A 19,798-nucleotide genomic window follows, 5' to 3' on the forward strand; every position below is an offset into this window, starting at 1 on the left:
AGGTCAGCTACACATTGTACTTTCTCACACATGCAATGCGCCAGATACTTCAACCATACTCTACCTCCCAATCTTCCCTTTTCCCTACACCAGATCACCATCTGATGTACCCAGCCACCTAGCGTACTCAGTTCCCCTTTACTGAGACGCAGAAGTTTGATCAGGACTTCTCTTCCTCCCAATTAATTGGAGGGCCAAAACCCCTTAGTGCACTTACCCTTAGCTGGTTCCCTGTTTATTTCTCTGGTCCCCCCCGGTCCGTCGCCGTCAGTGGGCAGGGTATCAGACAGACGAGACTGCTGCGTTCCCCTGGAAAAAAATTTTCCAGTGCGCGCTGGGTAGGCAATCAGTTGTCCTCTCTCTTGTACCCCGTCCAGTAAGGCGAAGGGGCTGCGTTCCAGCAGACCACTTATCCGAGTCGCAGGCACCATAAAATGTAGCATCCTGCTTGTGGTTAACGCTTAGCTGGAATGAAATATTCAACGCAGCAACAGAGAAATTTAAAAAAATAATTTATTTGTCAGACAAATAAATAAGAGGCACAGTGGTATATAGTTACCAAGCTCTGGCCTGGCCTCCTGCCATTATGGCCAGCACTTATATTCCCTTAATCCAGCCCCCTTTGCTCCTCCTGTGGCTGCCTCTGTTCAATCAGCCTGGTTGGATTTCCTATTGGCTGATTGCTATAATTAATTCTAAAAGATACACCCATATCCTCCTGTCCTTATATGGAACACAAAGAGCTATATATTGTTACATCTATAAATGACAAATAAGTAGTAATATATCTTACATGTGTCTCAACAAGGAATCTTAATTACCAGCTCACCTCTTGCCTTCCTTGCCCTCCAAAACAGATGGTTAATAATTTTAAAATTTTATCTTGAACAGATGTCAGAGACCTTGGGTTCATATTCTCATGCATCATCAATGAAATATCTCCTTTTGGAGGTCTTTAAACAAAGGTCTGACAACCATTTGTCATGCGGGCTCGTTTGGCGTCTCTTGTCTGACAAGGGGGGCTAAATACAACTATATGAAATCTAGCATTTCTTAAATCCTTTGCATAATTACATTTAAGACAATATATTTAATACATAACATAGATAGCTTTTTAGAAGGATAAACTTCCTCAAAGTAAAAAGGAAGAAACAGTTTACAGCCTCAAAATAAAATAGGAGAAAAAGCCTCTTCCCCTTTTTACACTCCCCCCCCTTCTCTAGCCAGCCATGTGCTCTTGGCCTTTTGTCCTGTGGCTCAAGTTTAACGGTTTTATTATGTTTGGTCTCTGCCCTTTTTTACACTCTCAGTCTGTAATTCCAGCTTTTACGACTTTGAGAATTGTTTTCTGCTATAAATCAAAGGGGGGCCCCTTTGTCTAGAAAGAATACACTGTCAGTGTTTTCTTAAGCAGTTGGTCTGCCTGGCATGAATACTTTTGAAAATCTAAGCCCATTTAATTTAGGAACCTGATCAAGATATAAGCCAATATATGCCTTGATTAAAAATGCAGTCTATATTCAGATGCCACACTTCCTGCTTCCACTTCTGCGCCACCACGATTCTAGCAGCTGTTACCGCATACTGGAAGATTTTACAATCCTTTCTTTTAATGTCTTTTCCCACCATACCTAATAGAAAAGCTTCGGGTTTCTTTACAAATGTGTAGCTTAATATCTTTTTGATTTCATTGTAGACTTCGTCCCAGAAGCTTTTAACCTTCCCACATTCCCACCATTGGTGATAGAACGTCCCTTCTTTTTGTCTGCATTTCCAACATTTGTTATCTGTTTTATACATCTTGGCTAGTTTAACGGGTGTTATATACCACCTATATAACATTTTTAACATATTCTCCCTTAGCAGTACACATGCTGTAAATTTTATATTCACTCTCCATAATTTTTTCCAATTCTCCAATTGAATATCATATCCAAGGTCCTTTGCCCATTGAGTCATCACTTTTTTAACTTTCTCATCTTTCATGTTCCATTCTAACAGTATTTTATACATACTTGACAGATTTTTCCGATCACAGTTTATTATCTCTCTCTGAAATTTCGATGTCTTTTCATCATATCCCCTCTCTTTCACTTCTTTTTTAAATATTTCATTTATCTGATAGTAACTCAGCCAATCGTATGTATATCTTTTTACCTGGTCATATGGTTTAATTTTCCACTTCCCTCCTTCCTTCAATACCATTTCTTCGTACCTACCCCATTTTTTCCCCATATTGACTTTCTTTACACTTATCAACTCCACTGGTGATAACCAGTGTGGGGTTTTTGGTTCCAGTATGTTCTTATATCTATTCCAAACTTCTATCAAAGGTCCCTTAAAGATATGGCTACAAAATCCCTTATGTGCTTTTATCTTATCTCTCCACAAATAGGCATGCCATCCAAATTTGTTCTTATAACCTTCTAAATCCAATAGCTCTGTATCCTCCAACTTTATCCACTCTTTAATCCAACAAAGGCATGCCGCCTCGTAGTACAGTCTCATGTCTGGTAGGGCGAAGCCCCCTCTTTCAGTAATATCTGTTAATATCTTAAACTTAATTCTGGGCTTCTTTCCTTCCCAGACAAATCTAGAAATCACCCTTTGCCATTCTTTAAAGTTTTTTGTGCCCTTTATTATCGGAATTGTTTGGAATAGAAAGAGCATTTTGGGGAGTACCATCATTTTGACCATGGATATTCTACCCCAGAATGATAATTTCATCCTTGCCCAAATCTCCAGATTTTTCTTAATTTCATTCCACACCGGGATGTAATTATTTTGGTATAAGTCAATATTCTTATTGGTAAGCCAGAGTCCTAAATATTTAACCTTTTTGACTACTTCAATTCCTGTTTGTTCCTGTAGTAATTCTATCTTATCTTGGTCTAGGTTTTTAACAATCATCTTTGTCTTATTCTTATTTAATTTAAATCCAGCTAACTTCCCAAATTCCTCCATCTCCTCCAGAATTCCCTTTAAGCTGTCTATAGGATCTTCTACCGTTAATACCACGTCATCAGCATATGCTTTAACTTTGTATTCGTTTGAACCTAATGATATTCCCTTAATTTGTTTGTTTTGCCTTATTGCGTTTAACAGAACCTCCAACACCACTATAAAGAGCAGCGGCGAAAGCGGGCATCCCTGTCTTGTCCCTTTAGATATTTTTATATCTTCTGTTATGGCATTGTTTATTATCAACTTCGCTTTCTGTTCTGTATATATTGCTTTTATCCCATTCCAGAATTCTTGACCCACTTCCATAATTTCTAAATTTCTCAACATGAAGTCCCAGGTGACATTATCGAAGGCTTTCTCCGCGTCAATAAAAATCAGGCTAGCTGGCTTATCAATTCTGTCCGATAAATATTCTATTATATTAATTATGCCTCTTGTGTTGTTTTTTATTTGCCTTCCTGGTAGAAAGCCCGCTTGGTCCTCATGGATTATCTTCACTAATATCTTTTTAAACCTTTTTGCTAGAATTCCCGCAAAGATCTTATAATCTGTATTTAATAAGGAAATGGGTCTATAATTTTTTACTTGGGTTGGGTCTGTATCTTGTTTTAGAATTATTGTGATAAATGCCTCCTTCCAGGTACTTGGGATCTCTTTTTCCTTTAGGGTCTTATTCATCACCTCAACTAACGGAGCCGTCAATATATCTTTCATTTCTTTATAGTAGCTCGCAGTGAACCCATCTGGGCCCGGAGCTTTTCCTCTTTTCAGTTCCTTTATCACTTCCTCTACTTCATCTCTGGAGATGGGGGCATTTAACATTTCTCTTTGCTCTGTCGAAATCTTCCTTACCATTTTCTCTTTTAAATATCTCTCTATTTTCCTATTATTGTTTCTATCCTTATTCCTGTATAGTTGCTCGTAAAACTCCACGAATCCTCTTCTAATCCCTTTCGGTTCAGTTATCTCTTCTCCGTTTATTTGTATTTTATTTATTGTGTTTTGTTCCTTTCTCTTTTTGACTTGCCACGCAAGCCATTTTCCTGGCTTATTAGCGAACTCAAAATTTCTTGTGTTTTACTCTTGTGTTTTACTCTTGTGTCTCCAAGCTGTTTGTGGCAATTCTGGACTATCCTGGTTAATGCTCTTCTCACATTTCCCCCAAAGTAGTAAAGAACTGAGAGAATGAATGCAATTCTGAAACTGCAGTACTGTATCTGTATCTGTAGTTTACACAGATACATTTACTTCAGTTTGGAACTAAACTTTATCTGCTGAGTGATATATTTTCTCTGGGCTCAAATGATGATGATGATGATCTAAAATGTCTGTTGCTCAGTTTTTCAGTTGTGAGTTAAATTAGCACAGCCAACCATTAGGAAGTAAAGATACACAGTATCTTCTTTGGTTAATTGGGAAGGTTTGAAGAAAAACACACACTAATGTGCCAATTATGACATTCAGCAGTGCTAAGTCCCGGTTGCAGAAACTCTTTCCAGAATAAAACCACCACACATTAGAACAGGATTTATATGTTGTGACCTAACTTGGCAGGACCTTAAATAAAAGCAACAACAGCTAAGGAACACACATACTAAAAATCTAACCTGCATTTCCCCTTCACTGTGTACCTTAGTGATTTACAGAAACTTAAGTGTTTTGTATTGTTTTTGCCTATAGGTCCCAGGGGTGGAGTACTGTACTTACTCAGGCTTTTGTGCCCAGATAGATTCTGCTAATAGACCAGCACTCGGCGGAAACAGGTAGGTTCATAATCCGCTTTCTTTTTATTAGGAATGACATATAGAAACATAAGAATCTTGCCGCTAGACACAGCATCACATACATCAGGGGTGGAGAATTCTTTTCAGCCAAAGGAATACATTCCTTTCTGAGCAGCCGGGGGGGGGGGGCACATACCAGTGTGGGAAGGGTAAGAGGGAAAACTAGCTGGAGAAATGAATATAAATGTTACTTCTGTATGTAGGCTGCTTTCCACCGAAAATCACACACCCCTTTCTATTCTCCATCCTGTCAAGCAAGAGGAACTATCATAGTTCAAGAACACATTCCAGCCAGACGGTAATGTGCAAGGAGGGTATGAAGCAAGGCAGGTGAGGGGTTGGTCTTTTTGGCAGAGGGCCTCTGGACGGAGGAGTTAGTGTTGCCTGAGGAGAGTCCCAAGGGTCAGGCAGAGAGGCCTGGAGAGCCACATTTAGTCCCTCAACCTGAGCTTCCCCACCCCTCTCATACAGTCTTGCCACTCATTCAGGTACTTCTTTCTCACATACATGTGTTGCTTTAAACCACACCAGACAAGTATCAGAGAAGAAAGTAAGCTTTTACATAAAATGGATAAGATGCATGAAGCGACAATTCCCTGTTTATCGTTTTTTTAACTTTGCCTTTGTCAAATTTCAGAGGCTCTCTAAGTTTATTTTATGGATTTATAAAGATCTGCTTTATCTGTGCCATGAAATATTGATAGGGCAAGATAGCTTTGCAATACCATTGTAGTTCATTCTGGGAAAGTCAGAACCTCAGCCAGCTGGACATATTTATGTTCTGTGGGAGCCTCTGTACACAAAATTGGAGAGTTGGTGAAATACATCAAAGTGAGCCAAGCAGCTTTTGTCTTCTCCCCTGGTAACTGGCTAGCAAGCAGGAAGCAGAGGCAAAGAATATATGGATAGTTTTCACAGTGGAAAGAAGTAATCAGCAGGGCCCCTTAAGGATCAATATCCCACAAGGATCTGTACTGGGAAAAGTCCTATGTAATTCATGAATAATCTCAAGTCAGGAGTGAGGCAACCATATATTCAAGTGTTAGCAAATTATTCAGGAAGGTGAAAATTGATGCAGATGCTGACTGCTCAGTTGGTTAGAGCATGGTGCTGACAACACTAAGGTTGCAGGTTCATTCCCCATAGGGGATAGCTGCATATTCCTGCATTGCAGGCGGTTGGAATAGATGATAATTTATTTATACCCCGCCCATCTGGCTGAGTTTCCCCAGCTACTCTGGGTGGCTCCCAATCAAGTGTTAAAAACAATACAGCATTAAATATAAAAAACTTCCCTAAGCAGGGCTGTCTTCAGATGTCTTTTAAAAATAGGATAGCTGCTTATTTCCTTGACATCTGATGGGAGGGCGTTCCACAGGACGGGGGCCACTACCGAGAAGGCCCTCTGCCTGGTTCCCTGTAACCTCACTTTTCGCCATGAGGGAATCAACAGAAGGCCCTCGGTGCTGAATCTCAGTGTCCAGGCTGAACAATGGGGGTGGAGATGCTCCTTCAGGTATACAGGACCGAGGATGATCTTTGGGATCGCTTCCAGCTTGATGTTTTATGTTCTAATTTGTTGGAAGCTGGCCAGAGTGGGCAGCATATAAATAATAAATTCTATTATTCTAAGATCTCTCCAGACTGGGTGCGTGAGAAACAGCATGACATTCAATGTAGGTAAATGCAAAGTTTGAGACAATAAAGTCCGATTTTTGTATATGTACTGTTAGGATGTATGCTGGCTGTGACTATGCAGCAGACCTTGGGGTCATAATGAAATGTTCCATGGAAATGCCAGCTTTTGTGTTTATTCATTGCTATGGATTATTAGGAAAGGATCTGAAAATAAAACAGCTAGTATCATAATATAGTCTTTATAAAATATATATATTTGCAGCCGCATTTGGAATACTGCTCACAGTTCAATTACTCCATCTCAGAAAAGGATACTGAAGGTCTAGAAAAGGTTCAGAAAGGGTAATGAAAATGACAAGAGGTTGGAGCATATTTTCTACAAGGAAAACCTCTAGCATTAGAGGCTTTAAAAAACAACATGCTCATAGTTTAAAAAAAGTTATGGCGCAGATGAAATCAATATAATGGAGATATTCCCCCCACCCTTTCTTAATAGCACTTGTGGTTGATAGTAGATTCAAGATAGACCAAGAATGTACTGTTTGACACAACATTTACATAGAACTTGCAGAATTCACTTTCACAAGATGTGGTGGAAGCCACTAGTTAAGGTACGGTAAATATGTGAATGGTAGTCCCTGGTGGAGAAACAATAGGGCAGGCACGTCCAAAGCCCGTTTTGGGGGCCCACCGGTCAGCTTAATCTGGCCCCTGTGGCAAAATCCTAAAAAAACCTCAACAACTTCAATCCTAAAAAAAGCCACTTTGGGGTAAAATCCTAAAAAAGCTCTTCAATCCTTCACTTCATCAAATCTGGCCCCCCTTTGAAAAAAGTTTGGACACCGCTGCCATAGGGAGAGGCCTGCTGCCTTTGGCCCATGCTTGTGGGCTTCCTGGAAGTATCTGGCTTGTCTCTGTTAGAAGCAGGATGGATGTTGAACCAGCTGGACCATTTGTCTTACTTAGAAGATCTAGCTGCTAATTCTCCACCGAAAGGGCCTAAAGTGCATGGCACTATTACCTAATCAGACAGTCATGTATCCATGTGCCTGAGCCTCGTACTACATGGTTGACTCACTGAGAGTAATCAACAAGTACATCTCCAGATGACAAGTATCTTGGGTAATAAGATTTGACGAGGATGTTGAGGTGAAGTGAACGTTTGCATAGCTTGCAGCAGTGCTTCCTGTTTAAATACAATACAGAATTCTGTGAACAGGCTCAACTAACCCTCTGTCATTTGTAGTGCATAATGTGCTAATATGGGGGAGTGTTGATACAGTTTTCTTTAAGTGAAATATATGAAAATGGACTAGTGTCGTGAATTAAAAATTCTCCCACAATCAGATTCAGGAGGTTGCAAAACATTTCCTAATGAACAATTCACTTGTGCATTTATTCCTTCCTGCCCCCTCTGTTATCACCTTCACCCCGGGTAGTTTATGTGATTTGTTACTTTTAGTTCTTAGCTGGAACCTGGAGAGCTAAAGAATATGAGAGTGTTGTTTTGAATAAAAGTATTGTTACATCTGAACATTAAATAATTGTGACACCCAGGAATCCTCAGGAGGGAAAATGAATTTTCAGGAGGGTGGAATCCTGCTTTAAGCAGGAGGGAGCACAGTTTTCTTGCCTTTATTTCTTTGTATTTAGTCAGATTGCCCACATGACTGTGACTTTTCAAGATGTGAAAATCATTTGTTCCTTGATGTGCACATTGTTCCATGCAATACACAAGCAGGGGGTGGATGCTAAAAATAATAATCCAATTCCTCTGTCCAGAACACTTACATTCTGTCATATAAATAACACACACACATTATTCAGATGGGCATGATTTTGCTGAAATCAGTTGCACAATTGAGTACTTATAAACTTCAGTTCCGCTCATGGCTACCCAGTAGTGGTGGCAGCATGACACTTCTACTAAAAATGAGGATTGAGGAACATGCATGGTTTGTAAACTTACTCTCTATTGCCCATGTACACAATGCTACTTCACAATAATGGTTTTGTGTGTGCCCAGTGCCTGAAGCAGAATTGTGTCTATCACAGTGGCACTGAGAAAAGAAAATCTCTTTTGTCTTCTGCTGCAGAACTCCATAGAACTGCCCTAGAAAGCTTTCTGAGATCATCTGAGAGCTAAAGCTGAAGCCTAGAGATGGGCAGAGCTCTCTGATAGATTTTGCTAGTCTTACTGTTTCGTATGTTTTGCCAGAGCAGAAAGGTTCAAATTCGTCTGGCAATGTACCTTTAGAGGTGCAGAGTTCCCCTATGTTCATCAGATTTTTTATTTTCATCACTTGAAATTCTTCTGATTTCACCTGAGCAGCAACCGTGCAACCCTTGTTTTGGATGAAATTCAGGGGAAATTTGAGAGATTGTATGTATGTATGTATTTGATTTTTTCATGTAAGCTGTTCGGACATCAGCATAACCCTTTCCCATCATGGAAGTGTAGAACTTCCTGTCAGCATTTGGTCCTATTAACATATTGGCTAAACTCACTCATTTGTCATACAGAGATCCGGTAACCTCTAGGCTAGATTACTACAGTCTATACATAGGGCTGTTTCTGAAGACGTTTCAGAAACGTCAGCTGGTGCAGAATTGGGCAGCTGGGCTGCTCACTGGGGCAAGACAGTTTGAGCATATTACACCGATTCTGACCTAACTTGCAATGGCTGCCAATTAGTATCTGGGCCCGATTAAAAGTGCAGGTGTTGACTTATCAAGACTTAAATGGCTCAGGACTGCAATACCTCAAGGACCGCCTCTCTCCATCATCATCTGAGGCCCTTATTTGTGTTCCTCATCCATGAGAATGGGCCTTTTCTGCGGTGACTCCCCATTTGTGGAACGCTCTCAGAGAAGCTCGCCTGGTGCCTTTATTACATATCTTTAGGCACCAGGTGAAAATGTTTCTCTATAACCAGGCCTTTGGCTGAATAATGTTCTATATATAATAATTTAAGGAGAAACAAGATATAAAGCAGCATGTTGCATTATTAAGTGATTATGTACTATTATGTATTATTACTTATTTAATTTCTATACTGCCCTATACCTGAAGGTTTCAGGGCGGTTTGACCTTCATTGTATGGCAGCTACCTGAGTTCAATGTAATCATGCTGAAGAAGAAAATGTCAGGTGACTTCTGATGAGGAAGTGAAAGAATAATTCAATACTGAAAAATCCCTGTTTTTATTCATTTAGAAAGCACATACAGCAATGAATGGGGAAGTAGTAGAGAGAGATGCAAAATAGGTGATCGTACAAATCATTTCAAAAGTAAAAGCGAGACGTTTCCTGGGTGATTTGTAGTACATCAGTCTTATGTGAGTTCTGAATCTGCTGTACCGCCTCGAGATTAAAAAAGGGGAAATCACACTGAATTTCTGAGATGTAAGCTGTCTCTTTTTAAAAATCCCTCCATACAATTGTCTGGTAGGCATAAAAAGTTTTTTGTTTTGCCTTTTACTCAAGATCTTTTCCATGGGGAAAGTTGAACTCATTCAAGCCATGGTTTCTTTTCTCAGTGTCCGCCTCTGATGACAAGTAAGGATACTTGTGAATGACGACCGCCCTTTAGTTCTTGTCCTTTTCTTTAATTTCTTCTGGTGTTTGAGTGAAATTCCAAGTTCCTCCATGATGGCATTGAAAGAAAGACACTAGTAGAAGGTAGCAGATAAAAAAAATAATTAATTACATTTAGCACAGATTGTCACCCTATTTTGCACAATTAATTTTCAACTAGATTCTGAACATACTAACTGGGAAGTTTGAATATCTCAGTTCACTGAGTTAGATTTCTTCCACTATTACTGTGAATTTGCAGAATTGAATTAGGGGTGTGATGTGTAAAGGATTCTTTATGACCCCAGAAATTGTAAATATTGGTTGCTTCTTTATTGAAATGTGTATGTCCCAATGCTGGGAATCTGGCTAATTGGCATTACACAGAAATAAGGGTTGCAAAAGAATAGAATCACATATTTAATAATATCCAGCCTCAGATGGAATTCATGTTGCCCCTTAAAAATCTAAATGAGGATAACCAAGATTTGTTGATTTAGCAGACTTATAACTTGCTTCCTACTGCAAAGCCTTACCAGTTGAAAAAAAAAAAAACTATTAATCAGCATACATTTTTATCTAAATAGCACTGAGCCAAAATATTACAAAATCAATACTTTGGAGCAAAATGGTGCTTGTGCTGTGGTGGGTTTCTGAAAACCCTGAACCATGCATTTAATTTGTTATTCTGCAGCTGTTTGCAAACTTTGACCCCACAAGAGAAGTGAGCCCCATCAAAGGACTGGAAGAAAGGGAAGCATCCCCACATAGATTAGGCAACCAGATGAATTTTGCTACTTTCCTTTGCTGTGCTGCAGTGACTCACCATGTTCAGTTGAGTGCAAGAAGAGAGGGAAGCAACACAACATTGCCTAGGCAATGCAAGGAAATACCCGTCTCACTCTTGCCACCAGCACAATGAGTGAACTCTCCCACCCTTGAAGTCTCCTCTGAATAACTGACAAAGGGAGGCAGTGGTGAAACTAGGATTGGTACCTCAGCTAAGTACAATTTTGGGGACTAAACTTGCACATCCTGATCAAAATCCAAGTTTTGGGATTTTAGCTAGTTCATTACCATGGACTTCAACAGAATAAAGTCAGCTTACACCCAAGTACTTAGTCTTATTTTGGTTGCTCATTAGACTGCCCACCACCTGCTCTACCTCATTGTCATTTTGCCCCTTACTGATTTTGTACCAGAAAATGTAGCCAAAATTCTGTCTATTGTGTTGAACTTTTTCATGCTTTTTTCAGCATGTCCAAAATGCAATATCAAAAGGCTTTTCCAAAGCTTTATTCTCCTGTTTAAGTTTGTAGGAAGCAAGACCAATGCTTGTTTTCTTTTTTTTCAAAGAGTGACTAGAACTTCTTAGATAAGTTTCATGCGTGAACAGTTTAAACAGGAACATTTTAAGCAGCAACATATCACTGTAGTGGTGAGAATTAACAAAGAAATAGGTTAACAATAATAAACATTTGTGGGCACCCAGATTATATAGCCAAGTGCCAATACCAGAAGTTGAGTTCTCAAACCCATGTACAATTTTTTTGTTTTTCGTCTCAAGAATTGCAATCAATTGTTCTTTTGTAACAAAGAGACTAGATTGCAAGAAAGAAACTGGAAAGGACTCGAGCTATAATTTACTGAGCCTGTTGAGGTATGTAGGAAGACTTGTAGGCAGCCAACAGGGATTTCATTCTTTCCCTTCCCATATACTACACTGAAATGGGAGTTTGTAGCTCCTTTGTTTAAAAACAAAGAAGATGATTGTGAAGATTGCTATGGTGGAAGTGGTGTTTTTCTTTTAATTCTAGTCTATGTTATGCATGGACAGATGGACAACAGAAATTATTGCTTGTGGTGAAAAACCACAGCTCATTGAAACTTATCTGAAATCCTCAAAAGCTGCTGCTAGCCAGTGTAAGGTATCTCAAAATGTTTAATTAGTGTTTGCTATTCAGGAAAGGAAGGATTTAAAAATAAATCCAAAAGCTTAGAGCAGGAGTGGCCACTCTTAGGGCCTGCTGATGTTGCTAGACTACAACTCCCATAATCTCTGACACTTGGACATACTGACTGGGCCAACTGAAGAGCCACAAAATATCCATTGTATAAATTATTCTGGTCATGTGGGAACGTGGGAAAAATGGAGTACATCTGAAATGCTCTATACCAGAATTGTATGGAAAATGGAGAAGGAAAGGTAGCAAGAGTTTCAGTAATATGCTCAAATAATTTAAAATTTATCTTAATAGGATAAATCAGAGTTTCTGTTTTGTTTTAAAAGCAGCCAATGAGCAGTGTCTGTGTCTATAAATAGTAAAAAAGACACATCTGCTATAATCTAGAGATCATGAGTTGTATGTGGGAAAAGGCTGTTGTGCATGTGTCAGCAAATGGCTGTGTGGCTCTGGTACCATTTATATTGAAAATCCATGTAGTATATAGAAATGTGCAAGGGCAAAGTCAGGCTAATGGGCTGCCTGGCCTGGTGCCAGATTGATTACACGGGAGCTGAATGCAAACCCATGTACAAATTGCATGCCTGTCAGAAATACATGCAACATGTCCATTGACTTGTTTTCTTTCCTTTGCCAAGATTCCTTTTTATAACATGGAATTTATAAACAAGATACAAAGGTAAAGTGAATACAAGAGAAAACAGTGAGTCATTGATACGCAGCTTGTAGCCATGGTTTAGTTAGCTTACAGAACATGGAAGTCAAGGGGAGTATAGAAATATAGAAATGTTGATCAATTGGCAATGGCATAAATTGGAAGCAGAATTCATAAAAGTATTGCATTAAATTAAATTAAATATTACTCTGCTGCCTTGGGCCAAACTGAAGGTTACATAAGAGGAGAAAAGCGCAATGTTGTGTAAATAAAGGGGGCGAGCATTTAGGACCATAATTTGAAGTAGACAACTGATGACACTGTGTCGTTCCTAGAATCTTATTTTAAACTAAAAGTTTTGTTGATGTCTAAGGTAACAATTCTGATCACAATAACTTTCCACTCAAATCAGTTTAGCTCTGAAGTAGAAGCAATGATAACTGGGGTGTAAGTGTGTGAGCAGTTTTGAAGTTGAACAAGTTGTCCTTAGTGGGTTCCCAATAAGTCCTGGACCTACTGCAAACATTGTCAACTGTGAAAAGTGAAGAATTTTAAGGGGGTGGAGAGAGACAAATTATGAGTGATATTTACTCGAGTAGATGCATCGAAACAAGTGGCTCAAACACAATCATGTCCATTCATTTCAATGGGTCTACTCTGAGTAAAACTTTGTTAACTACAACTCTACAATATTTACACTGGCCATAGTATAGATGATAGATGAGATTTCAGTTTTAAAAAATGGGCTCTGTAAACACAGTTCCAGATGCTGGATCAGGGATGGGAAACAGCTGGTGCAAGCAGTTTACCATTCTAAATGCATGGAAGCATGCTTTCACACATGTAATGGCCCCAATAGGATTGAGTGTATTTATGAGTTTGAAAGATAGCATTGCATTTTGCCCAAAACATTCTCATAATTGTATTTGGAAAGTACAACACAATGAAGCACAAGTAAGGTTAACTAATTGAAGTGATATGCAAATGGACAGTGTTATCAGATTATGATGCTATACTAGAGTAATTTGGAAATTGGATTCATTACTGGCTTGTGAAGTCTAGATATTTTATGGCATATAAATACTGCAATTTATTTGGTAAGTTCTATCAACTGGATTTTAGTTAGAAATATACGATTTTTTGAAAATCTTGACTTCACGGGCACAAAGCTGTCAGCAAAGAATGGAACTGTCTGTATCCGTGTGGTAGTTCTCAGAAGTCAACAGGCACCTGAAAGCTTATGACTGGATAAGAAAGAACAGCACTGGCTTTTAGTGCAGGGTAAAACTTATTATCTACGGTAAAACCCTTGGTTTCAGGTGCTGGTACTCTAATTAGTTCTGCCAGGATAGAATTCAAACAAATTTGTCTTACCTGAAAATGCTGAATCATGCAAAAAGAATGGTAAAAAATTATTGACCCCAATCCAAAAACAGATGTAAGCAGCAAGGCACATTACTGGTGGAGTGATCCAAGACAACAAGCCTTGCAATGTAGATAGGAATTAACATCCTCATAAAAGAGAATGGATAGGGATGTATGTTTCCTTCCACATTGTTAGACAAATGAGAATGTGGGCCTGCTCCAAACCAATGCATTGTGGATAGGGATTACATCAGATGTGTAGTAGCCCTTTCCAATGTATCTTGTACAGTGGTACCTTGGGTTACAAACACTTCGGGTTACAGACTCCGCTAACAGTTTCGGGCTTAGAACGGACCTCCGGAACGAATTAAGTTTGTAACCAGAGGTTCCACTGTATTTTACCAAACAACAGTTATTAATTATAGCATTCTGTTACACTGTGGTGTGGCATTTAGAATGCATTTTTAACTATACCAATTCTCAGGATGACTGGAGAATCATCCAACAGTTTGAACATAAAGCCTTGGTAGAAAAAGCTTAAAAGTATTTTAGACACTCAAGTGGTAGGTATACCTAGTAGGATTTTTTTAAATCTTTGAACAGCAGTTCCTGATAACATACCACAACCTGCTTTTGAAAGTCCTCTCACTTTCAAAAGCCATTTGCTATTTGACACGTGGGGCTACTATAAGAAACTCTAGCCCAGAACTGACTTTAACACAGTGGGTAGTATTCAACTGAATAGTTGTGCTGGCAGAAGGATTAGCAAGCGTAAAGGGGGTTCCCCCCCTTCCCTACATTCTGCCCTCAAATCTGCTTCAGAGGTTTTTTGGGGAAACCCAGAAGAGATTTAGAGGTTGGCTGTGGGGAGGAGAGGGAGAGAAAGTTCTATTGTGGAAGAAGAACTCCTTGTGCTGACTTAGCTTAGTGTTCTTCTTTGGATTCCAGCCAAAATATGGTTTCCTGCTAATGTACATTGTTGAAGAGGTATGCCTTAGGTGCACACACCTTTGCTTTACTGTAACTATACAGTATGAATTGAGGGTTGTGTTCGAATCCCTCGTTCCTCCCGAATTAATTTGCCACAGTCTAACTCCGTAGATAAGGTAGTCCCAGAAGTGGAGTTGGATGGATGCGTTTGCTTGCACTGCAGTCCATAAAAGAAACAAAAGGCCTTTTCGCATGCAGAAAGGAAAAGATGGAAAAAAGAAAAATAAAGATAATAATGGTTAAGCAAACCAACAAGAAAGTTTAAAATAAGAATGATACCAAAACTATAGGAAATGGGAAATGAAAACTGTCAAAAAGACGAAAAATTAATGGCCCCTCCAGACAACCTGTTTATTGAGCATTCATCAAGATTTTCTTGCACAAAGCTTATGTGGAGGATTGGTTATATATTGTCTTTACTGAGCATTTATCCTGATTTGCTTGTAGGGTGTTTGTATGTCTTCCTGTTTGTTCCTTCCATACTTTTCACTGTATTTCCCTATCTCTTTCCAAACAGCAAAAAGTCATTTAAAAATGGATTTGTTGTGCTAGGGCGAAAGAGCCCTTTAATCCACGCTTCATTAAACAAACCTAAACTTCCAGTGTGTGCTTGAATTCCTGCCGCAAAATAGTGGCAGTCTGGAGGTGCCATAAGTTAACCTTTGAAGATCATGTATATTTGTACTTTAGATTATTAAATGTTCATATTTTCAAGAACCAAGCAATCTGTATGAATGCTTTATCCTTTACAGTTCTCTTAATTCTTTCACTGACTAATGACAGAGGAGCAGAATAATACCCATATTACCATTCACCAGGGATGCATATGAGATTTCTTCTGAGATTTTGGGTTTCTGAGTTACCTGAACTTTTTAAAAGAGCGGCAGTGATGTGTTACCGATCCACCATTTTTCTGGGTTTGATTATCTGACTTCTCAAACTTCTGCATATGCAGAGAGTTTGTTGCCGTATCCAGCTTGTACTTCCACCCCCCAAAATTTCTGCTGACACCATGCAAAAAGGAATCTTGATAAGATTAACCTGTGTACATTGATTAAATCAGAGCACAAAAAGGTATCCTGATGACCATTAACATTTGCACATAATCTCATAATGAAAACAAAGAAGAAAGTTATGCTAACATTAATTTTCTTAATTTTCAAGGTAAATTTTAAGGCAGACATTACAGTAGACAGGGCAGAACCTACCAACCTGCATAACGATAATGATAAAAAAAATAGGGGCAACTGCTCATCCACCCCTGCTCTTTACAAGTTTCTGCCGTACAGTGAGATGATTTTACATAAATATGATATGTATTATGTCAGAATTCTCCTCTTGTGATGCACAGAATGCTGATCTGTACATAGTAGGAATTTATCAGTTTCACTGAAATGAATGTGTTGTTTCTTACTGGCTTCAAGACTGTAGAAAACATATGCCACCCAGCAAACACTGCTCTTGTGCAGCCCCCAGTCATTTTAACAGGATTTGCATAGAAGCAACTGACCTTTACTGTATTATATAGTTGCTCTAATAACAAAGCAACCATCTATCAGGCAACTCGCCATGCATTATTTGCTAATTTTAAGGTAAAAATGTTCCAAAGGTAGGATTATAAATATAGATTTCAAAATAGCAGGCTGATCCTATCCTTAGTGGTTCAGACATGCAGAGCCTCAAGCCACAGTGGCTGCAGCAGCCTCCTGCATTATTCGAGCAGAGCTGGAAAGCTCTCTGTTGCTGCATAGCAAAGGAAACACCCATGCTATAATCTCAGGATCGGCCACGGCTTTTCCAGAAGTAATGAATTGAAGCCACTCTGTCAGCTTTTATGATGGGCATGTCAGCAACACCTCTGAACCTCATAGAGACGTTGTAACCTCTCTGTGTGAGTAGCAGGTGCCAAGCCACTGTTCTCTTGTACTGGTGTTGGGAATTTAGCTCTCGATCATCTGCTTTGGTGTCATTATAGGATGTCCCAAATCAACTGGTACATAGCTGGAAATACAGCAAGGCTACACCCAGAGCTAGATATTTCTGCCTTATTTCCTTCCAAGCCAGCCTATGCTTGATTTCCGACAATAAAACAACAACTGTGCGCAATATTAACTGTGCCAAAAAGTTCTGCACAGTTTTGCCAAGTATCAAAAATTGGATGGAGCCCTTGGTACTTCCCTCTCCTCATTAACAAATGTACACAAGGCAGTGCCAGAAAGTCTGGCAGACTGTTAGTGGAGGAGTCTGACTCACAGAGCCTATTCTAAAGCTGAGATTCCCATGGGAGCTCTTGCACTGAAATGCCAAAGCCTGCAAAAACCTAACCTGGGTCTTGACCTGCTTCTTAGGTAGGTAGCTTAAGCACTGCATTCTCCCTTGCAACGAAGCAGTTATGCAGAAAGAGGCCGAGAGAGACTCTCGGCAAGTACTGTATTGCCAGGTCACAACATAACCTTGACAGCTGTTGCTGGCAAATGACCCTGTATACAAAGATAGACTTTTGGAATCTATGGAGAGAGAGCAGTTTTGGGGTTCAGTCTCCCAATCTCAAACCACACGCGAACACATTTTTTGTACCACACAGACCCACTCAAACTCGACCTACCTGTTCGATGTCACTGTTTTTCCTCGATTTGTAAATAAATTCTCCAATAGCTACAAACACAGAAAGAACAAGTCCTGCTGCAAGCACTATGAAGATGCCCCCAATGTTCTCCACACCAAGGGCACTAGCTTCTTTGCTGTCCTCCTCAGGGCAACCATTGCCTCGCCACCACTTCTCCTTCATCATGTGCAGCTTTCCTTCCTCTTGTAGCTGGAGAATGGCAATAGTGATTTTGTCTCTGTAAGGGGAGCCTGGGCCAGGGTGGGAGGGAAGCAAAACAAGAAGGTTTGAATATGACATTCAGGCAAGAGCCTAGGCAAAAGTAGAGTTACCAGTCTGATCCAGCTCTTTGTATAGCTGCTGTAGTAGTGGTAGTAGTAGTAGTAGTAGTAGTACTAGTACTAAGTTGACAATATCAAGAGCACTAAAATATACAATGTGCATTCAAGGCATCCAGAACTGGACTTTGTAACAATGTTACTTATGCTGGTTATTCATATTGCTTGTTATACCACACGGAATGGGCAATAGTTCTTTTTAGTCTTTTTGAATCTTGGTGATTTCTTTGTTCAGCCATTGATCCCATGGTTTAGTAGGACTTTGACCTGAGATCCAATTTTCTGTTCGTTGGATAACACTGCTCTTTATCCAAACGGAAAGTAATATTACAGCCAGACACCTGAACCTTTAATTTATCCAACACTGATCACGCCTCAATCACAGATAAAGTTCTCAGTGTTAAGAGTTCAATCCTGAAACATGTATATTAGTAATGTAGAAAGTACCTTGGAGTTTTGGTTTTCTAACCGTTCCATCTATGTAGAAGAATATTTTCCTAATATTTGGACAAAATAAACTTTCCTATCCCTTCCTATAACCAACACCACCTGTTAGTGGCAAGGCTGACAAAGTTGTCAGATGTCTGTAAATCCTGGAGAAACTTGACTTTCCCATCAGTCATCTTGTGCATTTGTTTTTTGTTGTTGGCAGTTCAACAACACCGCAGAGCAATAATGCAAGAAAACATTTGAGTTTGTTGATTTTGCGAGCATTGTAGCTTATGAAATATTTTAACTTTTTTGTTTCTTTCAATTGTGTGGATGACATTGAGATTATTGATTTCACCATAAACACATACATATCTTCCCAAATCTTTCTTTAAATTCATATTAATCATATAAGAAACCTCTTATAACTACATCCCCCAGCTGTATTTCTGATGCATACGTTCTCCCTAAGGAGCTACCATCTGTTCTAATTTATTCCTTCATTGTTTTGGGCTTGAAGCATAGAATCTTTATCACTGCCCTGAAATCTTTACAGTGCATCAATCATTATCTTGGAACCTTTGCATTTTCTCCTGGGGGCAGTGGTTGACGACTGCTGTCATGAAAGAAATTCAAATACAGTCTGAAACATTAGTCAAAATGCAACAATACTTTACAAATTAAGAGAACTTGGATAAACCTAGTCTAAAGGCTAATCTAGAATCTTAATATTAAAAATCAGCAGCATTAAACTGGAATGATGAACTGACACAATTGTTCAAATTTACTGAAATTATTGAAAGTATTTATTAGTCATATTAAGGTTGTAGCTCTACATGTGTGGAGAACATTGCCCAGGGGGCTCCCCTAGACATCCAGTATAATTAGTCCCTTTCATGCCAAACATGCCATTGTTGTGCTAGGTATGGTCCAATGTACCCAGATGACTGGGGCCTTGCTGGGCTTTCCTTAAGTGGCCTTGTGCCTGGCTTTACTCTTGCTTTTTCTGAGAGCAGCCTGCATATTGTGAATCTGGAGAAGAATAAGCTGCTAGATGTTGCAAGGAGATGCCTGCACTTGACATGAAATCTACTCTTTCCTCTTTAGGACCAAGGAAACTGAGGAACAATTATCTGGCGAGTGCCAGGCATGTTTTCAAAGTACAGAAGGGGAAAGGAAAGGGCAACTGTCCCTCTCAAAGTACCCACCTCCGTCTTTAACTTCTTCCGATGAAAAAGGCCCCAGCCTGGCTTCCCTAGTAGCTCACCTTGGTGCCTTAAAGAAGGCAAGCACAACCGAGGAAGCAAAAATAGCTGGTAGGGAAATAGGGCAGGAAATGCTGGAAACTACCAGGTCAATGCAATTGATCTTGCTGCTGTTGAGGCCTGGGGTTTAGGTGAACCTCTACGGGAGGAAAGTTCCATCAATTTAGAGTGCCTCTTTGTTTTTTCTCATTATTAAAATGAGAAGATGATATAAAATAATATAAA

At 39.4% G+C, this 19,798-nt stretch overlaps 1 protein-coding gene and 1 long non-coding RNA gene across 6 annotated transcripts in view; one reads left to right on the forward strand and one right to left on the reverse strand.

The window, feature by feature from the left end:
• The window catches only part of LOC309531359, a 90,626-nt gene that overhangs the window by 12,799 nt on the left and 58,029 nt on the right, over window positions 1-19,798 (forward strand). Inside the window, exons 2-3 of one of the 2 annotated variants that reach the window (XR_014219246.1) lie at window positions 4,645-4,727; window positions 9,926-10,067. This is a non-coding gene — a long non-coding RNA (uncharacterized lncRNA). The remainder of the gene's footprint in view (window positions 1-4,644; window positions 4,728-9,925; window positions 10,068-19,798) is intronic. The other variant, XR_014219247.1, reaches the window with a different exon arrangement.
• GRIK1 (glutamate ionotropic receptor kainate type subunit 1) overlaps window positions 9,572-19,798 on the reverse strand; it is a 165,705-nt gene continuing 155,478 nt past the window's right edge. For 2 of the 4 annotated variants that reach the window (XM_082220735.1, XM_082220737.1), the window contains 3 exons: window positions 17,542-17,792; window positions 14,955-15,120; window positions 9,921-10,057 (listed from right to left, as the gene is read on the reverse strand). In XM_082220735.1, coding sequence (XP_082076861.1) covers window positions 14,971-15,120; window positions 17,542-17,792 — 401 coding nt within the window. In that variant the 3' untranslated portion in view covers window positions 9,921-10,057; window positions 14,955-14,970. Of the gene's footprint in view, window positions 10,058-14,954; window positions 15,121-17,541; window positions 17,793-19,798 lie in introns of all 4 variants that reach the window. The other 2 variants (XM_082220734.1, XM_082220736.1) reach the window with 1 other exon arrangement.

Source organism: Podarcis vaucheri (genome assembly GCF_965113315.1).
Source record: "Podarcis vaucheri genome assembly, chromosome: 4".
Taxonomy (NCBI): Eukaryota; Metazoa; Chordata; class Lepidosauria; order Squamata; family Lacertidae; genus Podarcis; species Podarcis vaucheri.